Source organism: Crinia signifera, chromosome 4, assembly GCF_055691185.1.
Source record: "Crinia signifera chromosome 4, ASM5569118v1, whole genome shotgun sequence".
NCBI classification, from domain to species: domain Eukaryota; kingdom Metazoa; phylum Chordata; class Amphibia; order Anura; family Myobatrachidae; genus Crinia; species Crinia signifera.
Window position 1 is genome coordinate 296,291,175 of NC_139220.1, and position 22,510 is coordinate 296,313,684.

At 46.6% G+C, this 22,510-nt stretch overlaps 1 protein-coding gene across 1 annotated transcript in view; it reads right to left on the minus strand.

The window, feature by feature from the left end:
- RAVER1 (ribonucleoprotein, PTB binding 1) overlaps nucleotides 1-22,510 on the minus strand; it is a 31,225-nt gene that overhangs the window by 2,801 nt on the left and 5,914 nt on the right. The window contains exons 4-13 of the mRNA XM_083185087.1: nucleotides 21,200-21,391; nucleotides 20,878-21,007; nucleotides 12,323-12,420; nucleotides 11,924-12,035; nucleotides 10,965-11,119; nucleotides 10,637-10,730; nucleotides 10,431-10,549; nucleotides 2,838-2,915; nucleotides 2,033-2,167; nucleotides 1,347-1,430 (exon numbers count right to left, since the gene is read on the minus strand). Of these exons, the coding sequence (XP_083041213.1) occupies nucleotides 1,347-1,430; nucleotides 2,033-2,167; nucleotides 2,838-2,915; nucleotides 10,431-10,549; nucleotides 10,637-10,730; nucleotides 10,965-11,119; nucleotides 11,924-12,035; nucleotides 12,323-12,420; nucleotides 20,878-21,007; nucleotides 21,200-21,391 (1,197 nt within the window). The remainder of the gene's footprint in view (nucleotides 1-1,346; nucleotides 1,431-2,032; nucleotides 2,168-2,837; nucleotides 2,916-10,430; nucleotides 10,550-10,636; nucleotides 10,731-10,964; nucleotides 11,120-11,923; nucleotides 12,036-12,322; nucleotides 12,421-20,877; nucleotides 21,008-21,199; nucleotides 21,392-22,510) is intronic.

Below are 22,510 nucleotides of genomic sequence, written 5' to 3' on the forward strand. Positions count from 1 at the left end.
TGTTGAGCAAGCGCGACAGCCATGCCCCTGTCCCGTTCTCGCTTACCTCGACTAGAGCTCGCCTATTTCCGGCTTGTCTCGGCAGAACGAGCCCGCTTGTGATGTCGGGCTCATTCTGCGGAGAAACCCTGTTCAATGCTTTCGGGGAAGACAGCATTGAATAGGGCCCCGCAGCCATCTCCCCTGTCGGGAGATGGCTGCGGGAGCACGACAGTGTTTGAATACCCCCCTCAGTCAAATGGTTTAAATCAATCAGTCCAACTACAGTACATTTGTCCATTTTCAGATTTGGGAAACAAATTACATTTGCTCCTACCCAGTACCAGGTTTTTATTCCATCCAACCAACTAGTTGGATTGTTGGAGGAAAGTTGGTCTGATGTATGGCCAGCATTAGTCTATACCTCTAAAGTTGGCCATACACTCCCAAGGGGAAAAGTCACACGGCATCCCCTTCAACGATCGTCAGGGTCACATATACGATACATCGTAGGCAAAAAGGGCTGCATATGATGTATTGTATGAGATCTGACATCCTATGCACAGCACATGCGACCTTGAGCTCTGATTAGATGCGCATTGGACCAGCTGTCAAATACATGTACGATTTGGTCAATTTTATGCAATGTAATGATTAGATTTCCTGTATAAGCCAAACATTACAGGTCATTATGATAAATAAAAAGGTTTGCTTGCCTACTTTTTACTCCTATTTTGACAAATACACTTGGCACTCAGAGTCAGTCTTTATGAACAACCAGCAAAGGCACATTCTTGGATAACCCTTTATCCATTTGTGATACTACATATACACACTATGCTAGTTACCAGCCCGCCAAAAGGACGGAACATAACCATAATGTGTTCACCGGAACGGAGCAGCACTGGAATTGCTCTGTCTAATGCTACCTAAAGGCCACCGGCTTGCAAAAACCCTGGAATTATTTCCATAGAGGCGAGGAGCAGAAATTATATATTTTTTTTTATTTAGAACCCTTTACAGACTACTGCCGGGGGTAGCAGTTTTGAGAAATGCTGCAGCAAAAAAAAAAAAAAGCTACCATTAGTCCCTATTAGATATGTATGCATTAATTGGTACTCATGTATTATCTGGGCTCCCATGTTAAATGCACCCCATTTTTTCATACCCCTACTATCCAACTACGCATGGAGTTGATTCTATATAGTGTGGCGAGCGCAGCGAGCCACCGCGCCCGAAGTGTGGCGAGTGGACGCGGTCTCATAAGAAAAACGGGAGCCCAGATATTACATAAGTACCCATTAATCATATAATATGACCTTGATTTATCAGCACCTCACTGGTCATGGCTGTCGGATTACCCTTACCTTACAGGAGTTTCCTGATTGTAGAGCTTGATCCTCATAATCCAGAAGGACTCCCCCAGGACTGCTCGGGGGCATGCCCACCGCCTGCAGAACATTACATTTAAGACTAGACAAACAATGCAACAGCAACACTTCTAATAATCCTCCTAGGAATGACAGTCATTTTAGATTTGACCAGTGTGTCCAACAAATGGCTTAACTACCAGTTACATACAGTATTAACTTGGCCTAAAGGGAACTGGACCCACCCGGAATGCTACTGGGACTTCATCCTGGCTAATTCTACATTAAAAAAAAAAAAAAAAAAAAAAAAAGAGAAGAAGGTGCAGATGTCGACATGGAGCCACAATCAGTGCAGCTATTGGCTCGCATGCGTCGGCCACTTTAACATGGTTGTGGACTACAACTGAAAACAGTAAAGTATGAAACAAATTTAAATTGTGAAAAACTTGTCGATCTAGGAGCTGTAGATTTATCACTCGGAACCAGATTTCAGGAGCTATGTGGCCCTACCTCCTATTATGTGCAGTGGAGCTCAATACTTTTAAGATATTAAAAAATAAATAAAAAAGGGACAGAAAGTCCATAAGACAACACTCTGGGTCCAAAATAAGTAAGACGCAACCCGTCCACACACTATCACAGTAAGGATTTACAACTAGAGTACGGGAGAAGAAGGTTCTCACTTTATTCAGGTGAGGCTGCTGGAGTCCACCCTGCCAGCCACTCGTGAAGTAGGAGGGAGGGGATCCTGTTGTGTATCTAGGCATGGGAGCGGGCATACTGCTACTCCTCTCCCGGAACCTGGAAGGTGGGGAGACCTGTGGAGGAAATTGCAATACATTTTACATGTGCCACCTATCTTTAGAAGATTCAAACTGCTGCTGGAGGTTTCTCCGAACAATGTATTAAGATACTAAATTCCATCCTCTGCACCCGGGCTGGCCAAACCAGTCCTGGAGATCTTACAACGGGTCACATTTCCCAGACCACCTAGCTGGGTCACTGGTGCAGTTCATGCAAGGCTGTTTTAGCCTTTTAAAGAGCAAATTGTGTCATGCCACTTTAACAGCACCCTGCCCGTCTTACCACGTTAGTAGCACAGCATCTATTCACATTGACCAAAGAGCTGGTCATCTGCTAAGGTGCGGGGCTGCCCCATAGGCCAACTGTGCACTAACAGAGCGCAGAGTATCATGCCGACAAAAGGCTATTATACTACACAGAAGGAGTAGCTGGCGTGTGCACTATGGGCAAGGCTATGAAGGGGCCTCATACTACATGTTTCCAAGGGGGAAAAAAGTAAATGAACAAATAGATTTGTATAAGTATCTAGAACACATTATGCAAGAGACACGGAAATAAGGGTTCTGGCCCCCATAAGCCGCACGTTTAACTGGCATTAATACATCATATAGAATTTAAATCATAAACTTGGCCCCAAAAGGTTAAATGTATGTATCCCATCTGGTGGTAGGTACAGGTATTTACCTTATTCCTCGTCTCAAAGGCACTCAGGTTGGGGACGATACGGTCCCTGCTTTGGGAATATCCACGTGGGGCCAGGCCCTGGTAGAAGAAAAAGGGATTTTTGTAAGAACTTACCGTTCGAATCCCTTTCTCTGATATGGTCCTGGTGACACAGCTCAACACTGGGATGTAGGAGGGTCCGAAGGAGCCAGGCACCTATCCTAAAGTTTCAGAGGGTAGGCTCCTCCCCTACTGCATCCCTGGACTCTTCAGTTCATCTTTCAAAGCCACTGGAATACATTAACTCAGTACAAACGCCTGCACATATTATATGCACATTTTATAACAGAAAACTGTTAACTTTTAACCATATTAACATGAACATCATGAAACTTCTGGCATACTTACTGAGCGTAAGGGAGGGATCGCTGTGTCACCAGGACCATATCAGAGAAAGGGATTCGAACGGTAAGTTCTTACAAAAATCCCTTTTTCTCTTTCAATGGTCCTGGTGACACAGCTCAACACTGGGACGTTCCAGAGCCGGTCCTTTGGGAGGGTACGCTCAGGTCTGCAGCTCTCAGCACTGCTCGCCCGAATGATGCGTCCTCCGACGCGAACTCATGGAATCTATAGAATTTGGCAAATGTGTGAACAGATGACCAAGTGGCAGCTCTGCAAACCTGCTCAGCTGTGGCCCCATGTCGAACCGCCCAAGAGGTGGCAACTGACCTGGTGGTATGCGCATTTATTTTGGCCGGTACTGGTCTACCCACTTTGGTGTATGCAAAGGCTATCACAGACCGCAACCACCTAGCAATAGTCTGCTTAGATGCAGGCCAACCAATCTTGTGTACGTCATACAATACCAACAATGTGTCAGTCTTCCTGACACTCTTCACTCTGTCCACATATATGCGTAAGGCACGCACAACATCCAAAGTTCTCAACTTGTCCCTTTTCTTAGAACCCTCTGGGGGTTGAAACACAGGTAGAACTATCTCCTGATTTAAATGGAAGGTAGATACCACCTTCGGTAAAAACTGAGGCACTGTTCTTAAAACAGCCCTGTCATCATGAAAAATTAAGAAAGGAGATTTACATGACAAAGCTCCCAATTCTGAAACTCTTTTAGCAGATGCTACTGCTAACAAAAACACTAGCTTCCACGTAAGAAACTTAAAGTCAGCCGACCTTAAAGGTTCAAAAGGTGCCTTTTGAAGGCATTCCAAAACCAGTGATAGATCCCAAGGTGCTACTGGTTGCTTGTATGGAGGTTTCAACCTGGATACTCCTTGTAAAAAGGTTTGAATTTCCGGCAAAATGGCTATCTTTTTCTGGAAATAGATGGACAAGGCCGAAATCTGCACCTTCAGTGACTGAAGGCTTAGGCCCGATGAAAAACCATCTTGTAAGAATTCCATCATTCTTGATAGCTTAAAATGAGATGTATGAGCCTTTCTTCTCTCACACCATCGAATGTAAGTCTTCCAGACTCTATAATAATTTGCCGAAGATACAGCTTTTCTGGCTTTTATCATAGTCTGTACTACTGCCTCAGAAAACCCTTTTCTTTTCAAAATGGTGGTTTCAATAGCCAGGCCGTCAAAATCAATCGATCTGAATCCAGGTGATTGAAAGGGCCTTGTCTTAGAAGGTCTGGTCTCAGAGGTAGACGCCATGAGTCCACAGACAACCTCTGAAGCCTCGAGTACCAGGATCTCCTTGGCCAATCTGGGGCCACTAAGATCACTGGAACCTTCTGCCCCTGTATTTTCTTCAGAAGTCTCGGTAACATTGGTACTGGTGGGAATGCATAAAGGAGATCTCCCTGCCAGTGAATAGTCATGGCATCCACTGCCTCCGCTAGTGGATCCCTTGTTCTGGCATAGAACCTGGGCACTTGACGGTTGATCCTGGATGCCATCAGGTCCACATCCGGAGTTCCCCACATCGAAGTGATTTGGTGAAACACCTGAGGGTGTAAGCTCCATTCCCCTTCCTTGAGCTCCTCCCTGCTCAGGAAGTCGGCTTCTATATTCTCTATTCCTGGGATGAATATAGCCGATACAGCTGGAACATTCTGTTCCGCCCATAGGAAGATTCTGGATACCTCCCACATGGCCAATCTGCTGCGTGTACCTCCCTGGTGATTCAGATACGCCACAGCTGTGGCATTGTCGGTCTGAATCCTCAAAGGGAGGTTCTGTAACCTGTCTCCCGCCAAGGAAATGACTTTCCAGACAGCTCTCAGCTCCAAGATGTTGATTGGTAACGCTGATTCCTCTGCCGTCCACAGGCCCTGAAGCCTGAGATCCAGGACTATTGCCCCCCAGCCCCTGAGACTGGCGTCGGTAGTTACTATCAACCAGTCCCAGGTCTGTAATGACCGACCCCACTGAAGGGAATCTACTTCTGTCCACCATTTCAAAGATTCTCGGGTGTCCGAAGACAGCACTATCATCTCGGATTTCATGGTCAAAGTGTTTCCTGACCAAGCTGACAAAATGTTCCATTGGAACCTCCGAGAGTGGAACCTGGCAAATTGAAGCGTCTCGAATGACGCCACCATCTTCCCCAGGAGCTTGAGGCACCTCCATACTGAAATGCTCTGAGCCCTGAGAATCTCCTGGACTAGGGTGACCAGATCCCTGGCCTTTACCTCCGGGAGGAATACCCGATGAAGATGGGTGTCCAGTATGACTCCCAAGAATTGGAGCCTTTGTGACGGTACCAACTGAGATTTTTGCAAATTTAAAATCCAGCCGTGAGCCTGCAAAAAACTGATGGCCTCTGCCAAGTGACTCTGCAGCATGGCTGCTGACTCTGCTTTGAACAGGAGATCGTCCAAATAGGGTATTACTGTGATTCCCCTGAGCCTCAGCACCGCCGCCATTACTGACATTATCTTTGTGAATACCCTTGGCGCGGTTGCTAGCCCAAAGGGTAACGCCCGGAATTGTAAATGCAGGTCTCCTATGGCAAACCTCAACAAGGTCTGATGTTCCGGGTGTATAGGAACGTGCAAATATGCGTCCTGGACATCCATGGACGCCAAAAATTCTCCCTGGTCCAGACTCAGGAGTACTGACCGTAGAGACTCCATTTTGAAATGGTCTACCCATAAATGAACATTTAGAGACTTCAAATTTAGTATTGGTCTGAAAGACCCGTCTGGTTTGGGCACCAGGAACAGCGTGGAGTAAAAGCCTTTCTTCCACTCTGTCTTGGGGACTAGTGTCACCACCCCTTTTTCCAAAAGGGAGTGCGCTGCTCTCACAAGAGCTGTACGCAGCCGTGCCTCCTTTGGTAAGGATGTGGGAATGAACCTCTTCGGAGGTGGCCCTCTGAAAGGGATTTTGTAACCCTGTGTTATGATGTCTAGCACCCAGGCATCCTGGTCTAGAGAAGCCCAAGCGTCCCTGAAGAGCGTGAGACGCCCGCCCACTTTTGTCACTGTCGGGCAAAGCCCCTGACAGTCATGCAGAGGGTTTATCCTCTCCTTTATTGGCAGGCTTCTTGTGAAAAGAGCCAAATTTTGACTTTTGTGTCTTGCCTCTAGAGGGCTGAAACCTTCCCCTGAAAGACTGTCCTCGAAAGGACGCACCACCTCTAGGGGAGGGCCGAAAGGACGGCTTAAAAGCAGAAAATCTGGACGTCTGCTTTGCTGAGGAGGCCGGCAGGAATGTACTTTTGCCGCCTGTGGCCTGTTTTATAATCTCCTCTAATTCGGTACCAAAGAGTACCTTTCCTTTGAAGGCTAATGTTTCCAGAGCCTTCTTGGACTCATTGTCTGCTTCCCAGGCTTTTAGCCAAAGCACTCTCCTGGCATTAATGGAGACTGTGGACACTCTGGTTGCCATTTTAATAGCTTCCTCCTCTGCTTCAACTGCATATTCTGCTGCTGCCTTAATCTTTTCTGCCAGCAGTAATGCACCCGGGTCAGCCTGCAGCATGGTGCATAATTCACCAGCCCACTCTATCATGGCCTTAGAAACCCAGGCTGAAGCAATAAGGGGTCGTAAGGTAAACCCCACCCCTTCAAAGATAGCCTTGAGGTTTCCCTCCAGCTTTTTATCCACAGAATCTTTAAAAGCTGCACCGCCCTGTACTGGTAATACAGTAGCCTTGGACAAACGTGCCACTGAAGCGTCCACAACTGGGACCTTTTCCCAGAGCTCCACATGAGACTCTGGCATGGGGTACAGACTAAGGAATCGCTTAGGCATCTGAAGCCTCTTATCAGGAGTTTTCCAAGCCCCTTCTAACAATTCCTGTAACCCCTCATCTGAAGGAAAAGTAACAGCCTCCTTCCGCTGTCGCTTAAAAACACCTTTAACAGGAGTCTTATCCTCCACAGTCAGCTTTAAAGCCTGCTTCACAGCTATAATGAGATCCTCTATACCAGCAGCAGAGTTCTCTTCCAAATCATCACCCTGATCCCAGGGGATGTCAGTATACTCTCCTTCCTCTTCATCTACCACAGTAGTTAAGGCATAAGACCTTCTAGGGGTCCCTGCCACATCATCCATTTTGTCCAGCATTTCACTGAACCTGTTAATCCCTTTTGCAGTATCCTGCATCACCTGGATAAGTGCAGGATCTGCCTGGGTAAGAGGCAAGGAGCCAGACGACTGCTGAGATGATGGCATAGGTCTCTGTGATTCTACCAGCCCATCACTCTGCCTGTCCAAAAGCTGCACCAAAGCGTTTACTGACCTGCCTAGGGCCCTGGCCCACGCAGGTTCCATATGCTCTGCCCTATGGGGATCACTGCCCATGGGTCTCACATCAGCGCAAGTAATACATAAGCCCCCCTTGGCCATCTGCTCAGGGACAAATTTTTGTGTGCAAACATTGCACGCGCTCAGTGCATTAAGGGCTCCCTCCCCCAAAACCACAGCCTGATGCTCAGACATGACGCAAGTGATAAAAGTATATCTATCAGTATACACAGTGCAAACAATGTACAAGCGTTTATACAGAGGCAATGCACCCAATCACTTATCTGTCTGTTGGTTTCAACTGCGGGGAAGCGATGCCCAGGAAATCCAAGTCACTCTGCCAGGATCAGTAAGCCAGCTCAGCTCCGCTGCAAGCGTTCTGAAAGGCGCCAAAGTCAGAGTGAAGGAAGAGACCACAGGTCCCTGCTGCTGCGGGGTCCGTGAACTTTTGGCGCCAACCACCCCCAGCAAGCCGCTCCTTAGGTAGGATTTCCTAGTTCCAGTGTCTCCCCCTCAAATGGGGATCACTTGGAACATGCCTGTCACAACGCTGCTGTCCTCTCATCTAGGAGCTCAGCGTGTAAGCTCCGCATAAAATGGCCGCCGCCATCACGGAGCGCCTGTCCCCCATGATCCCCACCTAAGCGTGGAGCCGGTTTCAGGGTACTCCGGAGCCCAGGCAGCCTTTTAGAAAAGGCTATAAGCGCTGCACAGGGAGACCAGACAGCGTCTCCCCTGTGCACAGTGAGCTGACAGGACGCGCTTCTGTCAGCTCCTGCTGCGCAAGCAGTGTGAGGATTCACTATGAGAATCCTCACACTGTGCCTACCTAGCTAGGGTAAAAGTTAATAAAATAATAAAAATCCCCTAACTACTCTAATTCTTCGGCTGCTCCTGCAGCCCTTTAGAATAGCACCCACTCCAGTGGGCACCTAACACGAACTGAAGAGTCCAGGGATGCAGTAGGGGAGGAGCCTACCCTCTGAAACTTTAGGATAGGTGCCTGGCTCCTTCGGACCCTCCTACATCCCAGTGTTGAGCTGTGTCACCAGGACCATTGAAAGAGAAACACCACAGCTTACACTTCAATAGTAGCAAGCACTTAATCATTCCACCCAAACTTTAATAGACTGGTCAAAACTAATATGATCTATGGTCAATGTTCCCTCTAATTTTACGAAGACTGTGCGGCAAAAGAGGTACTCTACCTAGAAGGGTGCCCATCGCATGCCATTATAATGGCATGCGATGCGACTGATGCCCGCGATTTAACCTAGAAAACCATGTTAAAATGTAAATCGCGTCGGTCGCATCGCATGCGACAGACGCGATTTTACATAGGGAACAATGTTAAATGGCCCACAGACCCCAAATAGCCACCCTGGGCCCCCCCAATTGTTAACGCCACTCCAAGATCAACGTGAACCCGAAGCGTGGCGAGCCCGCGAGGGGCGGCGATACGCGTCCTCTGACCTTTTTCATACCCCCACTATCCACGTTGGCGTGGAGCTGAGAATCGATAGTGTGGCGAGCGCAGCGAGCCCGAAGTGTGACGAGCCCCGCGAGGGGACGCGGATACCTGTGAAGGTATACACTGCACTCGGTGGCTCGCCACACTATCTATTCTCAACTCCACGCCGACGTGGATAGTGGGGGTATGAAAAGGTCGGAGGACGCGTACCGCTGCGCTCGCCACGCTTCGGGTTCACGTTGATCGTGGGGTGGCGTTAACAATTGGGGGGGGGGGGCACAGGGTGGCTATTTGGGGTCTGTGGGCCATTTAACATTGTTCCCAATGTTAAATCGGGTCAATTGACCCATTTAACATAGTTCCCTATGTAAAATCGCGTTGATCGCATGCGATTTTTTGGTCGCATGCGATGCGACCGACACAATTTCTTTTACTTGCGATGCCCATGATCAAAATTGTGGGCGCCCTTCTAGGTAAAGAGTACCGCAAAAGATTTTGGCTGTGCAACTTTAGAAGGATATTTTTATTTTTGTGCATCACTTCTATATATAACTGGAAAACAGTGTTCAGCATGTGTGTTAACTTTTCTTCAAAATTATATTAAACATTCAAAACACAGCACATGGTGTAGTTAATGGGTGAAACATACATTGATTTAGTCCACAACTGCAAAAAGGGGACCACTGCTGCTTTGTGCGCTCTGTTGTAATGTCTGTGCGCACGCTCGTCGAGTTGAGTGCGCGCACAGTTTAGAGGGAGCACTGGCTATGGTAAGTACAGACATATTACACACATGCACTGCTGTTCTGCTCACTCCTACTGCCAGGAACCAGCACTAAATAATTGGAGACTGGATCGGCAGGCGCCCTGCCCAGTCATGCATCTGCGCCACGCGTCCAGCCCAGTCTGCCCACTCATGCATCTGCGCCAGGCGTCCAGCCCAGTCTGCCCACTCATGCATCTGCGCCAGGCGTCCAGCCCAGTCTGCCCACTCATGCATCTGCGCCACACGTCTAGCCCAGTCTGTCCACTCCTCTTCAGAGGAACACCACCTCGCCAGCATCACTGAGGTACCTGGACTTCCACTACTTTACATCTTTGAGGAGATTCTACTGGAAACTTGTAGTCAATATCCTCACATACACTGCAGGTGCCCGGCCTAGTCTGACCGCTCGTCACCTCTTTGCCACAGGCATACTGCCCAGTCTGGCTGCTCATCATGCACCTGCATGGTATAGACTGCCCAATCATCTGATCAATTCCTCATGCATCCATTGATATGCCCTCTGGTAGTTTTGGACAGAATTTTAAACAGCCATAATTATTTCCACATATTATAGACAAGAGTGAGGGAAGCAAACATAGGCGACAGTTATAGTAGAGGAAACCTTTGCTATAGTTTGTATGTGGTCCACTCACCGCTGAGAAGTCAAAGGGATAACCCTCAGTGGGAGTCAGCAGAGAGTTCTGCAAGGAGGCGAGAGGGACCCGGCTTCCGGATGCCTTGTGCTTGTAAGGTGCAGGCTTAGGGGCTGCACCTAGAGAGGGAGTAACAGGTGTCAGATCATTCAGTCCTTGGCTAGGTTTAATAAATATCAGTGTGCCTCCCCCAGTCATGTACTTACACACGGAGCCTGTGCTGGGGATTTGGCCATGGAAGTTCATAAAAGGACCAGAATGAATGTTCAGATCCCTGGGGGGCTCGCCGAGGAGGGACATCTGTAATTAAACATCACAGTTACTACAAGATTGAAAACAAATCTATCTATATAAACTATGCAAATGTTACACTGATGCGCACCAGCAATCAGTAAAGTCATCACAACTCCAATTCATTGGACCAGGTATAACAGCCAATAGCTTTAGAGACCAAGTAATTATGCACTAACCCGGGTCCGGTCCAGGAAGGATATATGTATAGCCACATCCCTTCTCAGTAAGGACAGTACATACCCCCAGATCTGAAGTCTTTGATAGGCCACCAAGCAGTGAGCCCAGCACAGGTGTGGGAGGTGGACTGTCCCAGTCAGGTGCCTGAGATCCTAGAAACGGCTGCAGCGGAGGAGTACTCAAGTCAGAAGGAATACCTATTGATGGCAGAGTGCCTCCTACAGGGGAGGAAGGGGTTAAACAAGTTACAGGACAGTCACATACTCTGCATGGTCAGCACAGATCATTATAGGGTGGCAGTGTCACAATGGGACACTCAAAGGCAGTGTGAGAAGAAGCAATTGAAGGACAAATACAAAGCATGCCCAGTAAGTTATTTAGTCATAACTATAGAAGCTACTGAACAGTGCTCCAGTAAATATAAAAAGGGAGACAGTGTGATAGGAGACCAGTTTCATTGTACATCAGCGCAGCCTTAGTGAACCGTTCAGTCTGGGCAGGGCCCTCTGAACCTTCCTCGCCCACTAGAAAGGTGGCTGTTGCTGTGTAGCACCAGCCTAATGCAGAGCCAGGTGAGGTACGGTAGGTGGCGCTCTCCGTACAGATCTCCCAGCTGCACTGCTTGTAATGACAAGCAGCGCACACCTATATACATACCTCCCAACATGACAAAATGCTGTTACCGGACTTACATATTACTTTAGGATTAGCATCTGTGGTGAACGAAGTAATTTATAAGAAAGGTGTAGCACAGGTAACAGCAATCATAAATGAACAGGGAAGTGCAGAAACAGAACATATGGTCACTCCTGGGAATTCTGTATATAAGGCCCAATGACCAAGTCATGCCTATACGTAGGACCTTTGGTTGAGAACACAGCTCATACCAGCACCTGAACCCATGTTGCCGGCACCCTACCAGTAGTCCATGGGTTATTTTGTTTAGCAACAACAACTTTGGTTGTTGTGTGCGTCTACAGACTGGACAACACAACCCCAAATTCTTCCCCAGATATATTTACCAAGCCCTAGATCCGGCAGCAGCGGTTTCCCCGATGGTGGTGTGAGCTGGGGTGACAGCCCCAGGGCTCCGTACAAGGCAGCGAGAGGAGAGTCGCCCAGAATCCCAAGTTTCTGCAAAACAAGTGTTACATGAATTATTCCAAGTACAAAAGAATTCCTTGATCTCTGTAATGTTTACTGGGTTGCCCAGTTAAGAGCGAATGAAGCCATTGTGAATGTGGCCTATTTGGCTCTCTGAGGAGGCGTTCTCCTCCTGCTAGACACTAGAGGCGAGGACAACAGTGCGACCATCACCGAGGACAGGTTTGGCGAAGTCCTGGTATGCAGTTATGTGACTAACATTCATGGATGTTTCCAAAGCACCTGATAAATGAAGACCCTACAGAAAGAGAACGTACCTGTGTGGGCGTCTGTGCCTGCAGTACCAGCTGCAGGAGAGCAGTAGAGAGAGCAGGGTTGGCTAGAAGGGACACAGCGGGGGCTGCTCCCAGGAGTCCTGGAAATGAAGAAGGCGCAGTTCAGAATGTGTAACGTACAGTGGAACACGCAGCTCACCACACTATCGCTGCCGATCAGCCAGAGGTATGCTACCTGCTCAACAGAACCCTAAGGGAACTCCTCTGTGTATTGCAAATTAAAGCATTCTGATGGCATGTAAATAATGAAAGAAGGCTACAATGACGGGTGTAAATGGGGTCTGAAAGTAAACTCAAACACTGTTCCTATAGATGAAAGGGTAAGTGTAACTATAGGTGCACTGAAAGTCAAATACATAAAATGTAACTTATTTCTATTCAATAAAAAGGTGAAATATTAAAATATAGTAAAGATAAAGGTATGAAAATGAAAGATTTAAAACATAAATGGCCGCTGCTCTTCCACATCCACTACTTGCAAGGGTAAATATTCACTATTTGTATATAACATGGGTCCTCAAACTGCGGCCCTCCAGATGTTGTGAAACTACAAATCCCAGCATGCCTTGCCACAGTTTTAACACTCCCTTATAGCAAAACTGTGGCAAGGCATGCTGGGATTTGCTGGCAGTTTGAGGACCCATGGTATATAAGATGAACGCTCTAATTCATTTGTCTATTTTTGTAGTCACTGGCTTTATTCCCACCCTTTAAGTGACACTTTGTATCTGTTCTGTGTTAACAGATACTAAGTTGTATTACAAGAGAATCTGTTATTTATGCAATCACTTATGTCACTTGTGTGTATAAGGGGTAGATTTATTATATGGCTATCAGGGGAATCTGCGCTATCCCCATGCGTTATAGCAGGGGATAGCGCTTCCCCTGATCTATCACACCCGCCGAGCGTTTACTCTAACGCCGGCGGTGTGGGGCAGGAGACATAGCGCAGGGGCGATATTTTGCCCTGCGCCCCTGCCAGATTTATGAACGGTCAGCATCACTGACCGTTCCGCCGCCGGCAGCTGTCGACTTCGCCAGCTGCAGGCGATGCCCTATACCTAACCGCAGGGACAGCGCTGTCCCTGCTGCTGGCGCTGAGCTGGGATCTCGAGAGACTAGCGAGATCCTGCGCAGTGAGCCGGCCGGGGGGGGGGGAGGAGACGGCGCATCAGTATTAACTGATGCGCTGTCTCCAGGAGGGACATCGCCGGAGGGGGGAGTTAGCGCTCCCCCACTCCGGCGGCAAGATCTTAATAGATCTTGTCGGTGTCTCCTCCTGCTTCGCCTCGCTAATGAGGAGAAGTAGGAACTGTTATAGTGGCGCGATAGGCGCCGCTATAATAAATCTACCCCTCAGTTACTAGTGCAGTAGTGTTTAAAAAAAACTTTAACTCTAGTTTTGCCGTTCAGTGGACAGTCAAAATTTCTCACCAATAAACACAGGTCGAGTATCCGTTATCCGAATTATTCCGAAAACCAGACATTCCAGAAAGTGAAATTTTTTTTTTTTTTTGCTAAAAACTCACTGGGGACATTTGTAACAGCATCACTGGGGACATGATATGTAACTGGCACTATATATGTGCAAGACAATGATTGCTTGGCATTCAAATTCAGTGCTGAGATTTGACACACATTTTGTTTCACGTTTTGAAACCTTGTTTTTTGAACAAATAAAATATATGTGTGTATTTTATGTGGTAATAAAATATATTTGTGTGTATTTTATGTGTTTATACAGCATAAATGCAAGATACTTCAAAATACATAATTGAAATATTAAAATATTCCGAAATTTTGAATAATCCGTTATCCAAAATTCTCCTGGTCCCGAGCATTTTGGATAAGGGATACTCAACCTGTATGGTCCTCAAGGGGGCACTTTAGAAATTTATCACAAATGAATGTTGTAATGTTTGATATTACTGAATGTTGCAGTGATTTTTAGGGAATATTGTTTAAAGTGATACACTGATAAAGTGAAATAAGTGATTGCATAAATAACAGAGGGGTAGATTTATTATAGCGGCGCCTATCGCGCCGCTATAACAGTTCCTGCTTCGCCTCATTAGCGAGGCAAAGCAGGAGGGGACACCGACAAGCTCTATTAAGATCTTGCCGCTGGAGTGGGGGAGCGCTAACTCCCCCCTCCGGCGATGTCCCTCCTGGAGACAGCGCATCAGATAATACTGATGCGGTGTCTCCTCCCTGCGCATGCGCGGGATCTCGCTAGTCTCGCGAGATCCCAGCGCAGCTCCAGCAGCAGGGACAGCACTATCCCTGCTGTTAGGTATAGGGCATCGCCGCTTGCAGTTGGCGAAGTCGACAGCTGCAGGCGGCGGAACGGTCAGCGATGCTGACCGTTCATAAATCTGGCAGGAGCGCAGTGCAAAATATCGCCCCTGCCCCACACCGCCGGCATTAGAGTAAACGCTCGGCGGGTGCGATAGATCAGGGGAAGCACTATCCCCTGCTATAACGCACGGGGATAGCGCAGATTCCCCTGATCGCCTTAGTAATAAATCTACCCCAGATTCTCTTGTAATACAACTTAGTATCTGTAACACAGAGGTGTAACTTAAAGACTGGGAATAAAGCCAGTGACTATAAAAATAAACATATAGGGAATATTTACCCTTGCAAGTAGTGGATGTGGAAGAGCAGCGGCCATTTATGTATTAAATCTTTAATTTTCATACCTTTATCTACTAGGATTTTAATATTTCACCTTCTTATTGAATAGAAATAAAAAAGTTACATTTTATGTATCATTATTTGACTTTCAGTGCACCCATAGTAATACTTACCCTTTTTCTTGTTGTTGAATCTGTCCGTACTTAAGTAGTAGGTAGCATCTTCCATTGGGAAAATAAATGTAAGGGACAATTTCCCCTGAATACACCCATAGACGTGGAGATAGGAAAGTCCAGTGTACACACAAAAAAAAAAACGTGAAACTGGTGCAGGTATCCTCTATGTTTGTAAACGTTCCTATAGATGTCCTCATACATCTTTGCTGCAGTTGTGCCAAACAGCCCCTCTCGGCAAGCCATGGTATGTGCCAATCGTCTAGCTTCGTGCACCTCTTGCTTAGGAGTCTTAAAATTGCAACAACGTGGCTAGGGCCCACAAGGAGACTACTGATTGTGAGATTACTTGTATTGGTAAACAGCTGCTCTTCTTGTACCATCACACAATATACAATTCTGTTATGCTCCATATACAGACTGAGTCACACACTATACAGTGTCAGATCACATTAAGCAGCTGTCCTGGCGCACCCTAGTTGCATTGTTTTGTAATTAAGATGCATTTTCCATAGAGAAAAATAAAAACAAATCCTCGCACCGCTGGAGTATTTAAGCTACATGTAGAAGAACGTATCTGTTACTTAACCCCTTCACGACATTTGACGTATATATACACGTCATGGCCGGGAAGTACTTCCGGACACATGACGTATATATACGTCATGACTTTAAACTGTCACTGCGTCTCGAGACGCAGTGACAGAGGGACGATGTCTGCTGTCCCTGACAGCAGACATGTCCCTGCATGCCCAGGGGGGGCTGCGATGTCGCCCCCCCGTCGGCGATCGCTGTGATTGGCTGTTCAGTGTGAACAGCCATTCACAGCGTTTTCCTGTGTTACCAGCGAATCAGACGCTTGGTAACACAGGTGTCAATCACCGCCGGGCGTCAGGGGGCATGAGGGGGTCATCGGTGACGATGACACCTCACCCCACCTGCCCCCAAGGCTGTGATTGGTCCGTGGGACCCACGGACCAATCACAGCCAAGGCGCGACATTTAAACTAACGGTGACTGCGCTGCAGACGCCATTCCGGTCTGGAATAGCGTGCAGAGCGGTCACCGTGCCTATCTGCCGTGATACTGACCTGATCCTTGCTAATACTTACCTGATCCTTGCAAATACCTTACCTGATCACTGCTTGTAGCGTGCTGGACGCTTCCTGGATCTGACTTCCTGCTGCAGTGTGATAGAGAGATAGAGAGAGAGAGATAGAGAGAGATAGAGAGATAGTGACAGAGAGAGCTATATTTTGTGTCTGCTACCCCCCCTTTTTGGGGGTGCAGGGGTTTTTTATATATAAATAACTGTCGCTGCTGCTGCAGTGTCATAGTGATAGATAGTGAGAGATAGAGAGATTTGTGTCTGCTACCCCCCCCCCCCTTTTTGGGGGTGCAGGTTTTTTTTTTATATATATAACTGTCAGTGCTGCTGCTGCAGTGTCATAGTGATAGATAGTGATAGATAGTGAGAGATAGAGAGAGATAGTGACAGAGAGTGATAGAGAGTGTATATTTTGTGTCTGCTACCCCCCTTTTTGGGGGTGCAGTTTTTTTTTTATACATATAACTGTCAGTGCTGCTGCTGCAGTGTGATAGATAGTGATAGATAGTGAGAGATAGAGAGAGATAGAGACAGAGAGTGATAGAGAGTGTATATTTTGTGTCTGCTACCCCCGCCTTTTGTGCTGATCACTATATCTGAGGTGATCAGCAACTTTTTGGGGGCGCAGAGGTTTTTTTTTTTTTATATATACCTGTCAGTTGCACCAAAGGTTGTGCACCTGCTGCCCCTCACTGGTAATCAGTGTCGCATCACTGATAACCTTTTTTTTTTTTTGTGGGTGCTGTGTGGTCTTTTTTTAATTTTTTTTTTTTTTACACATTGTGATTTTGTGGGTGTCCTGTGGCCACTGTGCGCTGATCAGTGACGTACATCACTGATCAGCTTTTTCGGCACAGGGTTGATCTATTTTTTTATTTTTTTTTTGATCAAATTCCTGTTGCCTTTGAGCGCTGTTCAGTGACGGACGTTACCGACCAACATCTGTGCTCAATTTTTGGCGCAGGACCTTTTTTTTTGTTTTTTTAACCCCTTCAATTTTTTTTTTTTTTGGTATAAAGTCTTTTTTTTGTTCTGCACTACATACACACTACACACTACATACCCCCCGGGTTGAAATAAAGTTTGTACCCCCCCCTACACTATACACGTGTTGAAACATTTCACTACCAGTAACACAAAAATAAAAATGTCATCCCAAATGTCATCCCAGTCATCCAGAAGAATGTATTCAGTGGAGGAGGCATATGCCATGCTTGCTTCTGATTCTGACACAGCCAGTGAGGCAAGCGGGGAATTTGAAGGATTCGTCTTAAGCTCCTCTTCCTCCTCTGGTGATGAGGGACCCCCTCAAAGACGCCCCCGTAGAGCAGATGAGACCCCCCCCCCCAATAATTGATCTCGTATGGACCCCACCACCAGACAATTTTGAGCCCCAGGTTCCTGAGTTTTTGGCCATGCCAGGAATCCAATTTGATTCCACAGGTCTCAGAGAAATTGACTTTTTCAAATTATTTTTCTCTGATGATTTTATAAATTTAATGGTGGACCAAACTAATTTATATGCCCAGCAGTTTATTGCTCAAAACCCCACGTCATCATTTGCTAGGTGGACCCCTGTAGATGCAGTAGAGATGATGACGTTTTGGGGTCTGGTGTTTCATATGGGCATAGTAAAAAAGCCACAAATTAGGCAATATTGGAGTACAGATGTTCTGTACAGCACCCCATTTTACCGTATGGCCATGACTCGGTCTCGTTTTGAGGCAATCCATAAATTTATACATTACACCGATAATGCACAGTGCCCACCCAGAGATGATCCCACCTTTGACAGGCTATTCAAAGTCAGGCCGGTCATTGATCATTTCAGTGCCAAATTTGCAGAGCTATACATCCCTGATAAATGTATTAGCATCGACGAGTCCCTTATACATTTTAAAGGAAGGGTTAAATTCCGCCAGTACCTTCCCAGTAAGAGGGCAAGGTATGGCATAAAAATGTATAAGCTGTGTGAAAGCACCACAGGGTACACCCACAAGTTTAGGGTATATGAAGGGAAGGATTCAAGAATTGAACCGCCAGAATGCCCCCCCTCCCTCGTAGGTGTTAGTGGAAAAATTGTCTGGGATTTAATGCACCCCTTCCTGGATAAGGGTTATCACCTCTATGTGGATAACTTTTACACCAGCATCTCCCTGTTTAAGGCCCTTGGTTCAAGAGGTACAGCAGCTTGCGGTACTGTGCGTAAGAACCAAAGAGGCCTCCCAAAAACGCACATTGCCCAAGTAATGAGAAGGGGTGAAAGCAGGGGAATATGCACCGAAAATATGTTGTTGGTCAAATATAAGGACAAGAGGGATGTCCTTATACTGACAACAATTCATGGAGACAGTACCACCTCCATCCCTGTACGAGGTACCAGTACCCACACCTCAAAACCAAATTGTATCCTAGATTACAATAAGTACATGGGCGGAGTGGATCTTTCAGATCAGGTACTGAAGCCGTACAGTGCCCTGCGGAAAACAAATATCTGGTACAAGAAGCTGGCCGTGTATATCATCCAGATGGCACTGTATAACGCTTACGTGCTATTCCGTTCTACCGGCCAGAGGGGGACATTTATGCACTTTCAAGAGGAAGTCATAAAGGGCCTAATATTTGGGAACCAGCAGGCAGAGGGCCCCAGTACTTCTAGTACTGGCCCCCGTATTGTACCAGGGCAGCATTTTCCCAACGAAATCCCCTCCACTGCAAGAAAGGGCAGGACACAAAAAAGGTGCAAAGTTTGCTATAAAAAGGGAATAAGAAAGGAAACTATTTTCCACTGTGAAACTTGCCCCGACAAACCCGGCCTATGTATAAAGGAGTGTTTCAAAATATACCACACATCTATGGATTATTAGGTTCATCATTTCACCGTGCTTCGGGGGTCTTGCTAATGCCACATAGCACCCACCATTCATTCCACCAGAATCTGAGCTGCAAAATCCAAAAATCACTCCTTCCCTTCTGAGTCCTGTCATGCACCCAACTGGTATTTTTTGGTCACATGTGAGGCATTGCCGTACTCTGGAGAAATGGGGGCATGGAAAATTGAGCCAGAAGTACATTTTTGTGTAAAAAAAATGTATTTTTTCATTTTCACAGCCCAGTTGTACCAAAATTGGTGAAACCCCTGGGGGTTTGAAATGTACACTATACCCCTAGATGAATTCCCTGAGGAGTGTAGTTTGCAAAATGGGGTCACTTGTGGGGGGGGTTCCACTGTATTGGTAATGCAACATAGCACCCACCATTCATTCCACCAAAATCTGTGCTCCAAAATCCAAAAATCACTCCTTCCCTTCTGAGTCCTGCCATGCGCCCAACTGGTATTTTTTGGTCACATGTGAGGCATTGCCGTACTCGGGAGAAATTGGGGCACAGATTTTGGGGTGCTTTGTCTCCTTCATTCCTTGTGAAAATGAAAAATTTTGAGCCAGAACTGCATGTTTGTGTAAAAAAATGTAATTTTCCATTTTCACATCCCAGTTGTACCAAAATTGGTGAAACTCCTGGGGGTTTGAAATGTACACTATACCCCTAGATGAATTCCCTGAGGGGTGTAGATTGCAAAATGGGGTGACTTGTGGGGGAGGTTCCTAACTTTTAGCACTTATGGTGCCTAGAAACCTACATGGTGCCTAAAAAAAAATCTCATAAAAAGGAGGCTCCAAAATCAAGTAGGTGCTCCTTCTATTATGAAGCCTGTGGTTTGGTCAACGTGCACACTAGGGCCACATATAGGATATTTTTGAAAACAAAAGAATTGGGGGAATCAATTTTTAGTCACATTTCTCTAGTAAAATCTACTGTGTTCCTTAGAAAAATGTATTAAAATTGAAACTCTGCAAAAAAAAAGAAATTTTGAAATTTCACCTACACTTTGTTTTAATTCCTGTGAAACACCTAAAGGGTTAACAAACTTCCAAAATGCTGTTTTGAATACTGTGAGGGGTGCAGTTTTTGAAATGGCATCATTTATGGGGGTGTCTCACATACAAGTCCCTCAAAGTCACATCAGAACTGAACTGGTCCCTAAAAAAAAATCAGTGTTTGAAATTTTCTTGAAAATTTGAGAATTTGCTAGTCATATCTGAAGCCTCCTAGTGTCCAAAAAAATGAAAAGGAGGTTGAAATAATGATTGCAACATAAAGTAGACATATGGTCTTTGTTAGTTATTAACTATTTTGAGTGGTATGATTATTTGTCTCACAAGCAGAAAATGTGACATTTTGCATATTGCTAAATTTTCCATTTTTTCACGATATTTTGGTATTTTTCACAAAAAAACACAGACTGTATCGACCAAAATTTACCACTAACTTGAAGTACAATGTGTCACGAGAAAACAATCTCAAAATCACTGGGATAAGTAAAAGCAAAAAAAAGTTATCCCCACTTAAGTGAGACATGTCAGATTTGAAAAAAAGGGCTCTGTCATGAAGGCACAAACTGGCTCTGTCATGAAGGGGTTAATAGGGTTCAGATGCAAACCTTTAAATATAAGGGAGAACGTTATTCAATTGAATGATCTACCACTCTTTCAAGGTCCAAGGACAAATGTAAAATGCCCATTGTGACAGGTGACAAACACCAGGCACCTAGATACTGACCTTGCTTGTTTCCCACTGGCCCGTGGAGTAAGGGATTCAGCAGGAGCTGTAGTGTGGCCGGAGATCCGAGACTGTTCAGGATCTGAAGCATGTTTGGCTCCGGGAGAAGACCATTTCCACGATTTAACGCCTTGAGAAGGAATAAACTAGTCATTTAGGTACAGCACATAGGAAGGTATCAAGCTGACAGAAGATCAAAGTAATGTTAATCTTAGTTTATGTAACGGGTTTCAGGGGAACATCTAAGAATCGGCTGAAGTCGGACTACAGAACACCTGAGGGTGCGTCCCATGGAAGGATGTTCCCACATCCTAACACTTACCGTTGCTTGTGCAGCAATGAGTGCAGCCAGCATACTCCTTCCCGGGGGACCTGGCGCACAGAAAGAGACCCGTACACGACTTCCCACCGCCATCGAATTATCCATCTGCTGCTGGACTACTTCCGCCACCATGTCAGAGTCATATTCCACAACAGCAAAACCTTTAAACTGACCGTCCTGCCCATACGCCAGCTGAAAACAGATCAGATAAAAAAAAAAAGTTACTTTTGTGACAAATCCAATCCTAACCTCCAAGGTACTGGCAGGAGCGCGTCCAGTGTGCTCACATCGCATACACTGGCAGGAGCATGCTCACACCGCATACGCAGACAGGAGCGCGCTCAGTGTGCTCCCATCGCATACGCAGGCAGGAGCGCGCTCAGTGTGCTCACATTGCATACGCAGGCAGGAGCGCGCTCACATTGCATACGCAGGCAGGAGCATGCTCACATCGCATACGCAGGCAGGAGCGCGCTCAGTGTACTCCCATCGCATACGCTGGCAAGAGCGCGCTCAGTGTGCTCACACCGCATACTGAGACAGGAGCGCGCTCAGTGTGCTCCCATCGCATACACTGGCAGGAGCATGCTCACACCGCATACACAGACAGGAGCGCGCTCAGTGTGCTCCCATCACATACACTGGCAGGAGCATGCTCACACCGCATACTGAGACAGGAGCGCGCTCAGTGTGCTCCCATCGCATACACTGGCAGGAGCATGCTCACACCGCATACACAGACAGGAGCGCGCTCAGTGTGCTCCCATCGCATACGCAGGCAGGAGTGCGCTCAGTGTGCTCACATTGCATATGCCGGCAGGAGCATGCTAAGTGTGCAGGAGAGCATTGGCTTGAATTATCATTTGGGAATCACAGGATCTTCAGACCACATAATGTAAGTCACACCTTCAGTGACTGAGCACAGCATGCAGGACAGAGGGATGAAGGACACCAATACTCATTATAAAGCAGGTATGATCCCCACTTACTGTAAGGTCCAACAGACTACTACAAACAGACTCCTGAGATCACAGAAGAGTCCCCATCTCAGCAGCTTAGATGTTAAACGTTATGGCCAACGAACTAGAACGACCAATCGTTTAAAACCGGTCCATGTGTGGGAATGATCTAATGTGCGTACTCACCAGTCGTTCATCTAGCTCGCTGATCTTTAGCTGTCCTGTCCATTTCACATAGTGTGTAGTTGTTAAACCACCCATCTACTCCTATGATCATTTACACAATCGTTCTATGTGTGCAGAATATTGTTTGGCCAGGAGTGTTCTGGATTGCAAGGGAAGTCGGGTAAGA